The following is a 13,104-nucleotide window of genomic DNA, read 5'->3' as shown; positions in this document are numbered from 1 at the left end:
AAGTGTAATATAAAATGGCTATATCTCAAAGTATATTACATTGTGTTGAAAACTGAAAATGTTATAATTTTTAACTGTATTCATTTTTCATAAAATTGTAAAGTAATATGAATTGAATTTGATCAAATTCTGTTGAAAACTGAAAAAGTTATAATTTTTAATTGTATTAATTTCTAGATCGTTCCTATGGGAGATATTTGATGAAGTAGTCCGATTTTCATAAAATTTTACAGAAAATTGTAGAATAATATGAAATGGATATAACTTGAGTTCGACAACAATCTGTTGAAAACTGAGAAAGTTATAACTTTTAATGATATTAATTTCTCGAACGTTTCTATTGCAGCTAAGTATATGATATATTAGTTCGATTTGCATATAACTTTACACAAAATTGTAGAATAATATGAAATGGCTATATTTCAAATTTGATCAAATTCTGTTGAAAACTAAAAATGTAATAATTTTTCTTGTAAAAATTTTCCGATCATTCCTATGGCAGCTATATGATATAGTCGTCCGATCCGACCCGTTCCGACATACACTTGGACGTTGATGCACTAAGGTCAGTACATACAAGTGGCACGTGCCTTTTTGGGTTAGGTGTTAGTAGGCGCGATGGAAAATATAGGACAGAATACGAGGAAAATTGACTACCGGCGTGCTGCCAGATTGTTAGCTTGCATGCTTACTAAGTGTTAGTATTAAAGATTTTAATTTGGGAAGGGTATCTACGTTAGAGATTAGTGTGTACAAATCATTATAATTTGCACATAGCACTCTAAAAGGTTCATGCAGTTCAAAGGAGGCAATACTAATGGGATATAGGATCTAAGGAATGTACCGAAAAGAAACTGCACACTTTCTTTCTACTATAACTTTCATGTTTTTGATTCGATTTCAATTTTTCTTTTTGTTCTTTTTATAGCAAAACATAAACTTTCAATTTTTATAAACAGAATTTTAAAAAAATTAACTTCTTATTTTTAAGCGAATTTTTCGCTTAACTCCTCGCTGCACACCCTCCTTGGTGACCTTGCCGGCTGCACGCATCCATTTTTTTTTCATTTCTTTGTTATTTTGGGAGAGACTACCATTTTTTATTAAATTTCGCTTAACGATGGCCCAATATCTCTCAATGGGACGCAGCTCTGGGCAATTTGGTGGGTTCTCCTCTTTTGAAACAAACTTGATGTTCTCCGCCTCAAGGAGCGCTAATGTTGACCGGGCATAGTGCGCTGACGCTAAGTCTGGCCAAAATATTGTCGACACGTTGTGCTTTCTATAAAACGGTATTAAACGTTTTTTAATGCACTCTTTTTGGTAAACCTCTGCGTTTATTGTGCCATTTGTGAAAAATGGGCTGGTTTTTAGGCCACATGTGCAAATTGCCTGCTATATCAGGACTTTCTCCCCAAATTTGTCCACTTCTATTTTGGTGTCCGAGTCGCTAATTGTAGGACATGCGCTAGGGCGAAATATGACAGGCACCCCAAAAAGCATGAGCTTTGAGAAACATCGCTCCCATCTCATGTAGGAGAAATGCTACACATAGACATTTTCTCCACGGACAAGAAATATTTCCTCACGTGCATTGACAAATTCTCGAAATTTGCCATGGTCCAACCAATTCCCTCTAGAACCATAGAGGACCTGAAACCGGCATTACTACTGCTGATGAATGTTTTCCCTAGAGCCAAGGTCATATATTGCGACAACGAACCATCGTTAAACTCGCACACTATTTTGACCATGCTGGAAAACCATTTCGGCGTTAGCGTTTCAAACGCACCGCCCTCCACAGTGTCTCAAACGGACAAGTGGAGCGCTTCCACAGCACTCTGGTGGAGCTCGCCAGATGCCTTAAAATTGATAAAGGCATCAGTAACACCGTCGAGCTGATCTTACTGGCCACAGCCAGGTACAATAAATCTATCCAATCGGTCATCGACAAGAGGCCAGCTGACGTGATTCAAACACAGTCAGAAGAACCACTGTATGAGGTTCAGGATAAGATTAGGATCGCCCAAGATAAGCTCAGGATAGGGAAAATGCTTCCCGACAAAACAGGGTGTTCGAAGTTGGCGAAAAAGTCCTAGTAAAATCCAACAGGCGACTAGGCAACAAACTCTCTCCATTGTGTGAAGAGAAAGTTGTGGAAGCAGACATGGGGACCACAGTCCTCATTAAGGGGAGGGTGGTCCACAAGGACAACCTTAGGTAGACGAAGCATGGTCATGTTGACTTGATTCGTCTTATAATTTTTTACCACCTTTTTTCATATTTTTTATTCCTAGCCACTTGGCATAAGTTTTTTATTTTTATTTTTTATTTGTCATTATCATTATTTTTACTTAAGCTTTTCTGTGCTTTATTTTTATATGTTTGGTGGTGGGCTTCTTGAATTTTGCAAAACACTACAATAAATCCGAAAATTACAGGTTCGCTCCTATACCTCTGTTATTCCTGTTTTGACCCTAAAATCGGCACACGTCACCGACTACTCGCAGGCCAAATACATTCCCAGCACTGATGGTCCAATATTAATATGGGAAGAATTTGCATTCTTGAGACACACGGCAAATCTCTCAGAATACAGGCGCGTGGTGGAAGAGACTAATGACATGATTCACATGTTTCCCCAGTCGCACATGCAGAAACTTTTGAGCGTAGATGTCGCTCACTTGCGTGACCTGCTCGAGTCACTGAGCATCCACCACAGAGTAGCTAGGAGTTTAGACTTCTTGGGAGCGGCGTTAAAGGTAGTGGCGGGAATGCCAGACGCGGAGGATTTTGAAAAAATCAGACTAACAGAATTCCAACTCATTAATGCTAACAATAGACAGGTCAATATTAACAGTAAAGTACAGCAACAAATAAATAACATTACTATCACTGTCAATCAAATTCTGAGGTCGGCTAAAGAATCCCAAATTGATTCAGGACACCTATTGTCTCGGAATAGGATGATTACAATGGAGCTGCAAAATTTATTGCTTGCAATAGCGCTCGCCTAGATCATGCAGACCTAGAAAGTATGTGGATAGAGGAGCCCACAGATACCCCCATCAAAGATATATTGTCCGTTGCGTCCGTTAAAGTCTTACAATCCACTAACATTATTCATTTCATTATTAAGTTTCCTAAAATTAAGTCAGCTTGCATCAAAATTACAATTTTTCCCGTGTCGCATCACGACACAATGCTCAGACTGGAGGACAAGGTTCTAGCGGATTGCGACGGAGAAATCCACGCAGTAAAAAATTGCTCCGTGTCATCAGGGGTCACATTTTGTCAACTGGCGCTGAGAAGATCTTGCGCCCAGGAACTCCACGCGGGAGAGATTGCGCACTGCGATATCCAGCATAGCGATCTGCATCCCATCACCTATGTGGACGAGGGAATCCTCATCATAAACGATCGCCCGGCTCGTGTGAGTGTGGACAATGGCACCTACGTCCACTTGCAAGGAACACACCTTATCACCTTCACCGAGAGTGCCACGGTTAATGAAACCCGATATATCAATCATGATATGGCCCAGTAGAGGGCACCAGGAGTAGCCAGCTCGCCTTCCCTGAACATTTCTCTGGAGCACAATATACTTAGCCTCCCATACCTTCACCGCTTGAGTGAACGTAACCTGGAGCATATCAAGAGATTTGGGGAAGAGGTCAACAACTAACGCTCGCACCAGATAGTGCTAGTCGGGGGAGCAGTTTGCTGCGCGTTGATTTGTATCGGCCTTACTTATAAATAAATAAAGGTGATTGCCCAAATAGGGTCGGCCGAGGGCGGCCTTAATCTTGAGGGGGGAGTAGTTAACTAAGTTAACCGGGCGACGGCAATGACCGATCGTCCGAAAGCTCGCTCCGGCCAAATTGCTGACCCAGCATCTGGCCGGAAGCTCGTGCATAGCCGGCAAACACTGCCCATTGGAGTGGCCGCTATGAGTCCCGCTTTTGTTAGTTCTTAAGTTCAGTTCTGATTTGACATTCATTGAATAAAGAGCCACTGCTCATAAACTTAACTCCGACTAATTGTCGTTAAACTTTATTATTCATCACCTGTCTGAGTCCCTAGGCCAGCGGGTAAAAGGAGGGCAGTCACCCTCTCACCATAATCTTCCTAATTCATCATTGGGAAATCTACGGCTAGAAGAAACTAAAGGGCCTGTTGCCCCAACTCTACAACACCAAGAATAATCCGTGTCGAAGTGGATCTTGCCTACGGCAAATTCTCGTCGGATCATATCTTATTAATTTATATATTTATGTTAAAAAGCAATGAAATAATACCTGCTTTCATTTCATTCACCTATACATATTATATTTTCAGTTTTACATTTACCGGTTTTACTTTTTTCCTCTCCATCTAGCGATCGTTTGTATGGCACCTATATGATATAATCGTCCGGTTTTCGTTAAAATTGACACAAAATTTTAAACTAATATAATATGGCTATATCTCAACTTTGATAAAATTCTGTTGAAAACTGAAAAGTTATCATTTTTAATTGTATTTATTAATTTCTCGATCGTTCCTATGGGAGTATTATATAGCTCTAGTAGTGCGATTTTCATAAAATTTTACACAAAATTTAAGTGTAATATAAAATGGCTATATCTCAAAGTATATTACATTGTGTTGAAAACTGAAAATGTTATAATTTTTAACTGTATTCATTTTTCATAAAATTGTAAAGTAATATGAATTGAATTTGATCAAATTCTGTTGAAAACTGAAAAAGTTATAATTTTTAATTGTATTAATTTCTAGATCGTTCCTATGGGAGATATTTGATGAAGTAGTCCGATTTTCATAAAATTTTACAGAAAATTGTAGAATAATATGAAATGGATATAACTTGAGTTCGACAACAATCTGTTGAAAACTGAGAAAGTTATAACTTTTAATGATATTAATTTCTCGAACGTTTCTATTGCAGCTAAGTATATGATATATTAGTTCGATTTGCATATAACTTTACACAAAATTGTAGAATAATATGAAATGGCTATATCTCAAATTTGATCAAATTCTGTTGAAAACTAAAAATGTAATAATTTTTCTTGTAAAAATTTTCCGATCATTCCTATGGCAGCTATATGATATAGTCGTCCGATCCGGCCCGTTCCGACATATATACGAGTGAGAATATATATGGACGTTGATGCACTAAGGTCAGTACATTCAAGTGGCCCGTATGTTAGTAGGCGCGATGGAAAATATAGGACAGAATACGAGGAAATTGACTACCGGCGTGCTGCCAGATTGTTAGGATGCATGTTTACTAAGTGTGTTAGTATTAAAGATTTTAATATGGGAAGGGTATCTATGTTAGAGATTAGTGTGTACAAATCATTATAATTTGCATATAACACTCTAAAAGGTTCATGCAGTTCAAAAAAGGTTCTACAGTGGCGCAACACTAATGGGATATAGGATCTAGTAGTTCTACATGGTACATGGAAATTAAGCTGACTCAACAAGTCAGCACTTTTCACATCACCATGTATAAGGTTAAAAATAAAGGTTATCCCTAGCATCGTTCTACGATTGGCTAAGGACGGCAAGTTTATTAATAGGAGTCTACTAGAGTAGAAAGGTAATCTTTGGTTTGCATCCCAATTTAAACCGCGTAGAGCGAAAAGTAAAAAGTTCTTTTGAACCGACTCCATGCGCTTACTATGGACGCCGTACTGAGGGCTCCAAACACAGCATCCATATTCTAAGATAGGACGAACTAAAGAGGTATATAAGGATTTAGTGACATAGGGGTCATTGGATTCCTTGGACCATCGTTTAATAAATCCAAGCACATCCCTGGCTCTATTCACCATAGACGAAATATGATCAATAAAGTCAAGTTTTGGGTCCAAGCGGACGCCCAAATCGTCAACAGAATTAATTCTTTCCAAAGAGAAGCAGTTCAGCGTGTAAGTAGCAAGCATAGGAACGACACGAGAGAATGTCATTAGCTTGCATTTCGAGCCATTTAAGTTTAATAAGTCTACACGGCACCAAGTTTGAAAATTATTAAGATCTGTTTGTAAATTCGACTGGCAGGCAACGTCATTGTATTGCACGCAAAGCTTGACGTCATCCGCGGACATAAGCACTCTGGAGTTAGTCAAGACTTTGGGCAGGTCATTTATAAATAATGTAAACAATAAGGGTCACAAATGGCTTCCTTGAGGGACGCCAGATGTAACCCTTAGAACATTGGATAAATTGTTCTTAAAGAGGACCTTTTGTGTCCTTCCATTCAAATAACTAATTAAGAAGATCACTTGGAAAAACCATTGAATCGAGTTTTCTAACGAGGAGAGAATGGTTAACAGAGTCAAATGCTTTACTGAAATCAGTAAAGATTACATCTGTCTGACAGAAAACATTGCGAAAACATAGGACTTAATTGGCTGGACGGTCAGAAATATTCTGTACGTCACACCCAATATCAAGAGTCACATCGAAAGCTGGATATTAAGGATCTTCGGGCTGCGTCAGAGGCCCCACCCTGGCTAAACTTACTCTCGCAGGATCAGAGACGAAGCAAAGATCAATCAAGCGCTGTAAGGAATTTCGAACATGGTTGACTTGATACAGCGAAATGTCAAACAAGCCAGCGATAAAGTAATGTTGTGTAGGTGTATGGAGAGTATTGGTGGAATTATTTGAGCACCAAATATCACAAGGAATATTAAAATCTCCTAGGACTACCAACTGGTCTCTATCCAAAAGTTTACTGGAAACCATCTGAATAGCGGAAAGGTGATTCCAATAAATAGGAAGTACGACAGTGGAGGTATGTAGGAACAGGTAATAAAAATGGAGCTACCTTTGATAGATAGCTTCACACAGAGTAATTAAACATCATTGCATTCCACGAAGGTTAATAATTCTGACGTGAGTGAGGAGTCCACCGCTATAAGAACTCCACCCCCGCGTCTGATAGGGCGATCTAGCCGATATACTATGAACACAGCTGGAAAAACTTCGAAGCTCAGAATCTCCGGCTTTAAACAGGTTTCCGTGAGTACAATAACCTGAGATGCAAACGAAAGGCTATCAGAGTACAAGTTAGGAAGCTTACTACGTAAGCCTCTTGCATTCTGATAGGAAATACCTAAAAAGTAGTTTAGTTTTCTTTTTTAGATTGGAAGACGTTGAAGGCGCAGTGGTATGATCAGGCCTGGGAAGAGTTATTCCTACAGGCCGCTTTTTCTTTTTCTTTACCTCGAACTCCTTAACAACGATGTACTCTGACCAGAAGTTGGGAGAGCAAATATTGTTAAAGAGCTCGTTAGGGACATTTATTTTGAAAGATGAAATGTCCCTTTCGTAAGAAAATTTAAACTTTTCCACCTTTATCTTAATTTTTCGGCTCTGGTTTTTCCTTGTATAAAGGCGAGAACATCTTCCGATGTTTGATCAGGGGAGAGCTGCGAGACAAAAATATGTCTCGTCGGGGGAACCGCTATAAGGGCTTTTGGCAAGGCAGATTGGTTATCTGCGGTGCCATTGTCGGCCGGTATGTCGGGCCTAACACCCTGGGCAGATATATCGTTAAGCACGGGACTTTGAGTGGTCAATATTTGCGACCCCCCATGGGACAAAACAGAAAACACCGGCGGTACGGCCACTCCCGCTGCACATTCGGGTACCGAATCTTTTCTAGCGCTCGATCTCAGCACTCCTGGAATTAATGCGGAGGCCCGTTGCAGGTGGTTGGGGTCCGTCTACCTGCTGCCCACCAATAGCATTTTTTTTGCGCCTAGGAGACACATTTAATAGCGTAAGGCTATTAAATTGGGTATCCAGCACCAAGAACATATCAAGAGTTTCACGAAAACTCGTTAAAATGCCCTTAAAACCGCTTTTGGTTTGCCGCATGAAAGAGATCATCTCCCTTTCTACATCGCGACAGGCCTCACAACAGTAACGCAGGCCGATGTTTTTTTTACATCGTCCACCGTCCGAGCTGCAACTCCAATATACTTGGCGTGCATGACGTTGTCGCACAGCCAGCAGCCGATTGTAAGGTCACCTGCAGCAATTGCCTTTTTGCAGGTTTTGATAAAACAGACAATATTTCCGGACATTATATGGACTTACCACTGTACTTGTAATTTGCAAAAATAACAACAGAGCTATGAAGAAAGAAGTGAAGAGTCACAGCGAGAGCGAGAGAGGGGGAGCGTATGAGATCAGATATGATAAGAAGTGCAGCGGCACAGCTAAAGCGAGAGAGTGGGAGAGCGTGGGAGATTGCAAAAACGTTTAGCTGTTGCGACGGCGCAAACAAAAGCTAGACGAAGAAGGCACAAAAAGGAATGCAAAATATGCAAAAGCTAGCACTAGCAGCACAACTAAATTGGAAAATAAAACCAATTATATACACAAATAAGACTGGCTGCATGTACACGCGAAGTGAACGGGGAGTTATAAACACAAATTAGAAAATTTAAGTTAACCCCGGTGGTTAGATTCAAACTTTAACACAAAACAAGAGCGCAAGAAAAAAACACGTCCATTCACTTGGAAAGATGAAAGATTATATGATTATGTGACACAAAATTTAAGACTAATATAAAATGGCTATACCTCACATTTGATAAAAATCTGTTGAAAACTGAACAAGTTATAATTTTTATTTGTATTAATTTCTCGATCGTTCCTATAGGAGCTATATAATATAGCAGTCCGATTTGCATAAAATTTTACACAAATTTTGTTTGTAAAAATTTTCCGATCATTCCAATGGCAGCTATATGATATAGTCGTCCAATCCGGCCCGTTCCGACATATATACGATCGAGAGCATATAGAAGGCTAACTACAAAGTTTAATTTAGATAGCTTTAAAACTGAGAGACTAGTTTGCGTAGAAACGGACAGACGGATAGACGGACATGGCTAGATCGACTCGGCTGTTGATCCTGATCAAGAATATATATACTTTATATGGTCGGAGATGCCTCCTTCACTGCGTTGCAAACTTCTGACTGAAATTATAATACCCTGCAAGGGTATAATAAAGAGGCATTATTATTGGAAAAATATGACCAGAGATGTGTCAGCATATATAAAGAAGTGCACAAAATGCCAAAAAGCCAAGACAACCAAAAACACTAAGACACCATTAACCATAACAGAAACGCCACACATGGCTTTCGACAGGGTAATTGTGGATACGATCGGTCCACTACCAAAATAAGAACTAGGAAATGAATATGCAGTAACATTAATCTGCGATTTAACAAAATACAATAGTTGATAAAACAGATTGGGATGTATGGCTTAATTACTTCGTGTATTGCTTTAACACAACACCCTCTATGGCACATGACTATTGTCCATATGAGTTAGTTTTAAGTAAAAACTCAAATTTAGCTAAACATTTCATTCAATAGCATAGATAAAATTAACCCATTATATAATATAGAAGATTATGCTAAGAAATCAAAGTGTAAACTAGAACAAGCTTTTAAGAGAGCCAGATTAATGTTGAAATCTCATAAGCAGAAACAAAAAGTTAATTACGACAAAAATAAGTGAAAAAAATTATGGTATTAAATAAAAATAATATTAATACAATTAATTATAAATATAGAAATAGATACAAAAAATGTATATACATCTAAAATAACTTTACTTAAGACTTGAGAGCGCACTGTACCAAGAACTTGGTATAAACATAGCAGCAACATACCAGCGCTGAACAAACAAACCCAATTCAAATGAGCGTGAAATATGACCGCCACTTATAAACAATGCTAAGTCAGCGTTCCCACGCTGACCGCTTATCGCTCGTACACATGTGAATGCATGCGGTTCTCTCTTTTTATATAAACATAAAGATACATAGGCTAAGACTTGTAATAAAAACTTTGAATAAAACCGTCGAGAAACGGAACTCAAAAGGCACAAACGTGCCCTTGTCTTATTTCGATGTAAGGAAATTGCTCATTCGAATTATTATATATATATATATATATATATATAAATATTACATCTGAATTATTAAATTTTTACTTATTTAATATTAAATATTACACTTTATATACTGTACTTCTAATATATTAAATATAGTATTACCTTTCGTAACTTCAACTTAAATTTCATATTTTAGGAAAGCGCAATATGAGACCAGGAAGAACGTCAAGAAAGTTGACGGACGTTAACCATTTCATTTTTTCTAAGGAAGTTTTTTTGCAAATCTATCGGTAATGGTAACGGTCTACCTGTGGTGTCGTTGTTTTTTATGCATTTGAAGGTTATTTTATTTGATATATGTACCTGTAGTAAAATGTTGAGTTAGGTCGAGGAAGCCATATTTCACTTGGAAGGAAGAAAAGATCTTGTTATTGGCATGTCATTGGTCAGAGTGCTATAATCAATTTTGGACCTCTGGAAATAAAGGCAAGGTCGACTAAAATATTGACTGAGAGGGACGAATGCAAGACCCTGCGTTGAATCAAAGCCAATCCAAACTACTCCTAAGCTCAGAAACAAAAGTTAATTTTGGGGTAAAAAAGAAACACAGAGTGGGAAGACTTTGATTCTTATTGTAAATAAAAAGACACTGAAATTCAATAAATTATCAAATATGAGGTAATGTTATCTCAAGTGATAAGTTAAAAGGTAACTTTTTTGGTTTGGATGGATCTAAAGTGTAGATGAAACAATATAAGACATTGGGTCTTACAAATTTAAGCTTCAAACGTTAAAAGTGGAGGAGGTTATATTAAAACTATGTCTTTTACTCTTCATTTACCGATCGTTTCTAAGCAGATTTGTAAATATATATTATATCCAAATATATATTTACAATATATATATTTACAATATATATATTTTCCAATTTGCATGCATTTTAAACCGAACTTCGATTTTCCGATTGCTTCTATGGCAACTATATGATATATAGTCAGATTTTCATTAAACTAAAACACAAATTTTAAAATAATACAAAATGACTATATCTTCCCTTAAATGAAATGAAAGTCATTCGATCCGTGCCTTTCAGACTTATTTAGTTAAATAGAGCAAATAGAATATTATAGATAGCTTAAAAACTTAAAGACTAGTTTGCGTAGAGTCGGGCCGCCGGGCATGGCTATATCGAAGCTTTTGAGTTATCAAGAAAAAATAAAATACTTTATAGGGTCGGATATGACTTCCACTGCGTTCCGAATTTCCGGCTTCAATTGAATACCCTGAATAATGGTATCAAGTGTTAGTTCATATATAGGATGTAGCGACGTCAAGCAACAAAAATTTATTACTTTGCTTTTTTTAAATATTTTCGTATACTCACAAATGTAGAGAGATTAGAGTTTCGTTTTTAAATATATGAAAACTATTTCTAAACTATATATGTACATATGTACATAGCTGCAATAGGAAGATCGTTAAAGGTTGAGTAAAATGGAAGACTAGGAATAAATATAATATATTAATATAATTTATATATATGTATTTATGTTAAAAAACAAAGTAATGCCTGCCTAAATTCTGCTGCTCATTTACCTATACATATTATTTCAAGTTTTACATTCATTTTGGCATTTTATATACTTTATAGAGTCTGAGATGACTCCTTCACTGCGTTGCAAGCTACTGACTAAAATTATAATACCCTCCAAGGCTATGACAGTTATATATTTATCATTGAACTAGAATGTACTAGCAAAACTAGAGTGTACTTAAACTTTATTTGACCATTGTATGTACATTTGTACATATGTATGTATGTACAAAAGGTTGTAAAAAACGACTTAGTTACCAGAAGTATAAACATTTTCAAGAAGTACTTGACAGTTTCCAAAGCACATATAGGGGTATATCAAATAGGCATACTCCTTATGTATAAAGCAGTGGATGATAGTATTTATGTTTCGATGTTTAAACTGGCGAATATTTAATACTTGTTTACATATAAAATCGAACTTTTCCATTTGCTGATCCAGTAATATTTTTTCAATGACGACATTTCTACTTGAATTTTTGTAACTAGCTTTGTAAACGGTACCAAACAATCCATCTTTAAATTTTGCTAAAAACTTATAGTGGTTTATATTGCTGCCGAACATCTGGAGTAGTGGTCTATAATCAACTACCCATATACATTTCTTTTTTGAGGGTCAAGATAACACCGATTTCAAGGTATAATTAATAGTACAATGGAGTATACTATGGCCCCATCCGATTGTCACATATAAATTTTATCAATTTAAATATTGGTGACTCCACTGCAAAATGTTGATTATGCGGCGATTAGTAAGGTCGAGTTCCTGTTATAGTCTTATCTTCCAATTCCTCATCTTGGTCTAACGCAGTGTTGCCCAGTTATTACCACCCGTAAAGTTGAAGAAGCAAGAACAACCTCCAATAAGCTAAATATATAAAAATTTGTTAGACCGTTGCCTAAAAAATGCTTATGTTAAACCCACTAAATTTAGCAATTCCCTTCGAAAACACTATAATTTGATATACGCTTGATATAGTGGGAAAAAGCTACGGGAACGCCACGGGAACGCCACGGCATCGCAATAGGTGCGATCTAGGGTTCGATCTATAACAAGAGAAGAAAATACATAAACATAATCTTTATATCTATATCTATATCTATACTATTATATATGTAAAGAGGAAAGTTTTGATTTTTTGTTTGTTTGTTTGTATGAATTGAATAGGCTCCGAAAGTACTTGGCAGATTTGAAAAATTCTTTCACTGTTGGAAAGCTACATCATTCCTGAGTGAAATAGGCTATATTTCATTAAAAAAAAAATATGCATCCTTACTAAAATTTCGATAACGTAATCCAAGGTGTTAAAAAAATATCAAAAAACTACCTTACTTCTACCGCCCTCTACAGGCAGCCAGCTGAATCAAAGCATTTCCTGTCAAACATTCAAAACATATTGAAATAAGGAATTGGAGATAAAAATTTTATTTTTTTGTTCAGGTTCAGTAAGAAACGAAGTCATGCCACCCAAGAAGTCGAGTTTGGGTCGTCGTAATCGCAATACAGAAGCAAAAAGACGTAAGATTACGAATATGACTGACGAAGAACGGGCCTCCATCCGAGAGACTGAG

At 37.1% G+C, this 13,104-nt stretch overlaps 1 protein-coding gene across 3 annotated transcripts in view; it reads right to left on the bottom strand.

Annotated features, from left to right (window-relative positions):
* Stlk (Ste20-like kinase) overlaps nt 1–12,603 on the bottom strand; it is an 80,372-nt gene extending 67,769 nt beyond the window's left edge. For all 3 annotated transcript variants that reach the window (XR_015270871.1, XR_015270870.1, XM_086829431.1), the window contains exons 1-2: nt 12,458–12,603; nt 11,791–12,400 (exon numbers count right to left, since the gene is read on the bottom strand). Coding sequence is in view for 1 of the 3 variants with exons in the window: in XM_086829431.1 (XP_086685557.1) it covers nt 11,791–12,097 (307 nt within the window). In the remaining 2 variants the exon portion in view is untranslated. The remainder of the gene's footprint in view (nt 1–11,790; nt 12,401–12,457) is intronic.
* Between the last annotated feature and the right edge of the window lie 501 nt (nt 12,604–13,104).

Source organism: Drosophila serrata, unplaced genomic scaffold (genome assembly GCF_035046125.1).
Source record: "Drosophila serrata isolate PLE 108 unplaced genomic scaffold, ASM3504612v1 contig_208, whole genome shotgun sequence".
Taxonomy (NCBI): domain Eukaryota; kingdom Metazoa; phylum Arthropoda; class Insecta; order Diptera; family Drosophilidae; genus Drosophila; species Drosophila serrata.
Note: the sequence above shows the minus strand (reverse complement) of the source record. Positions and strands in the feature narration are given on the sequence as shown.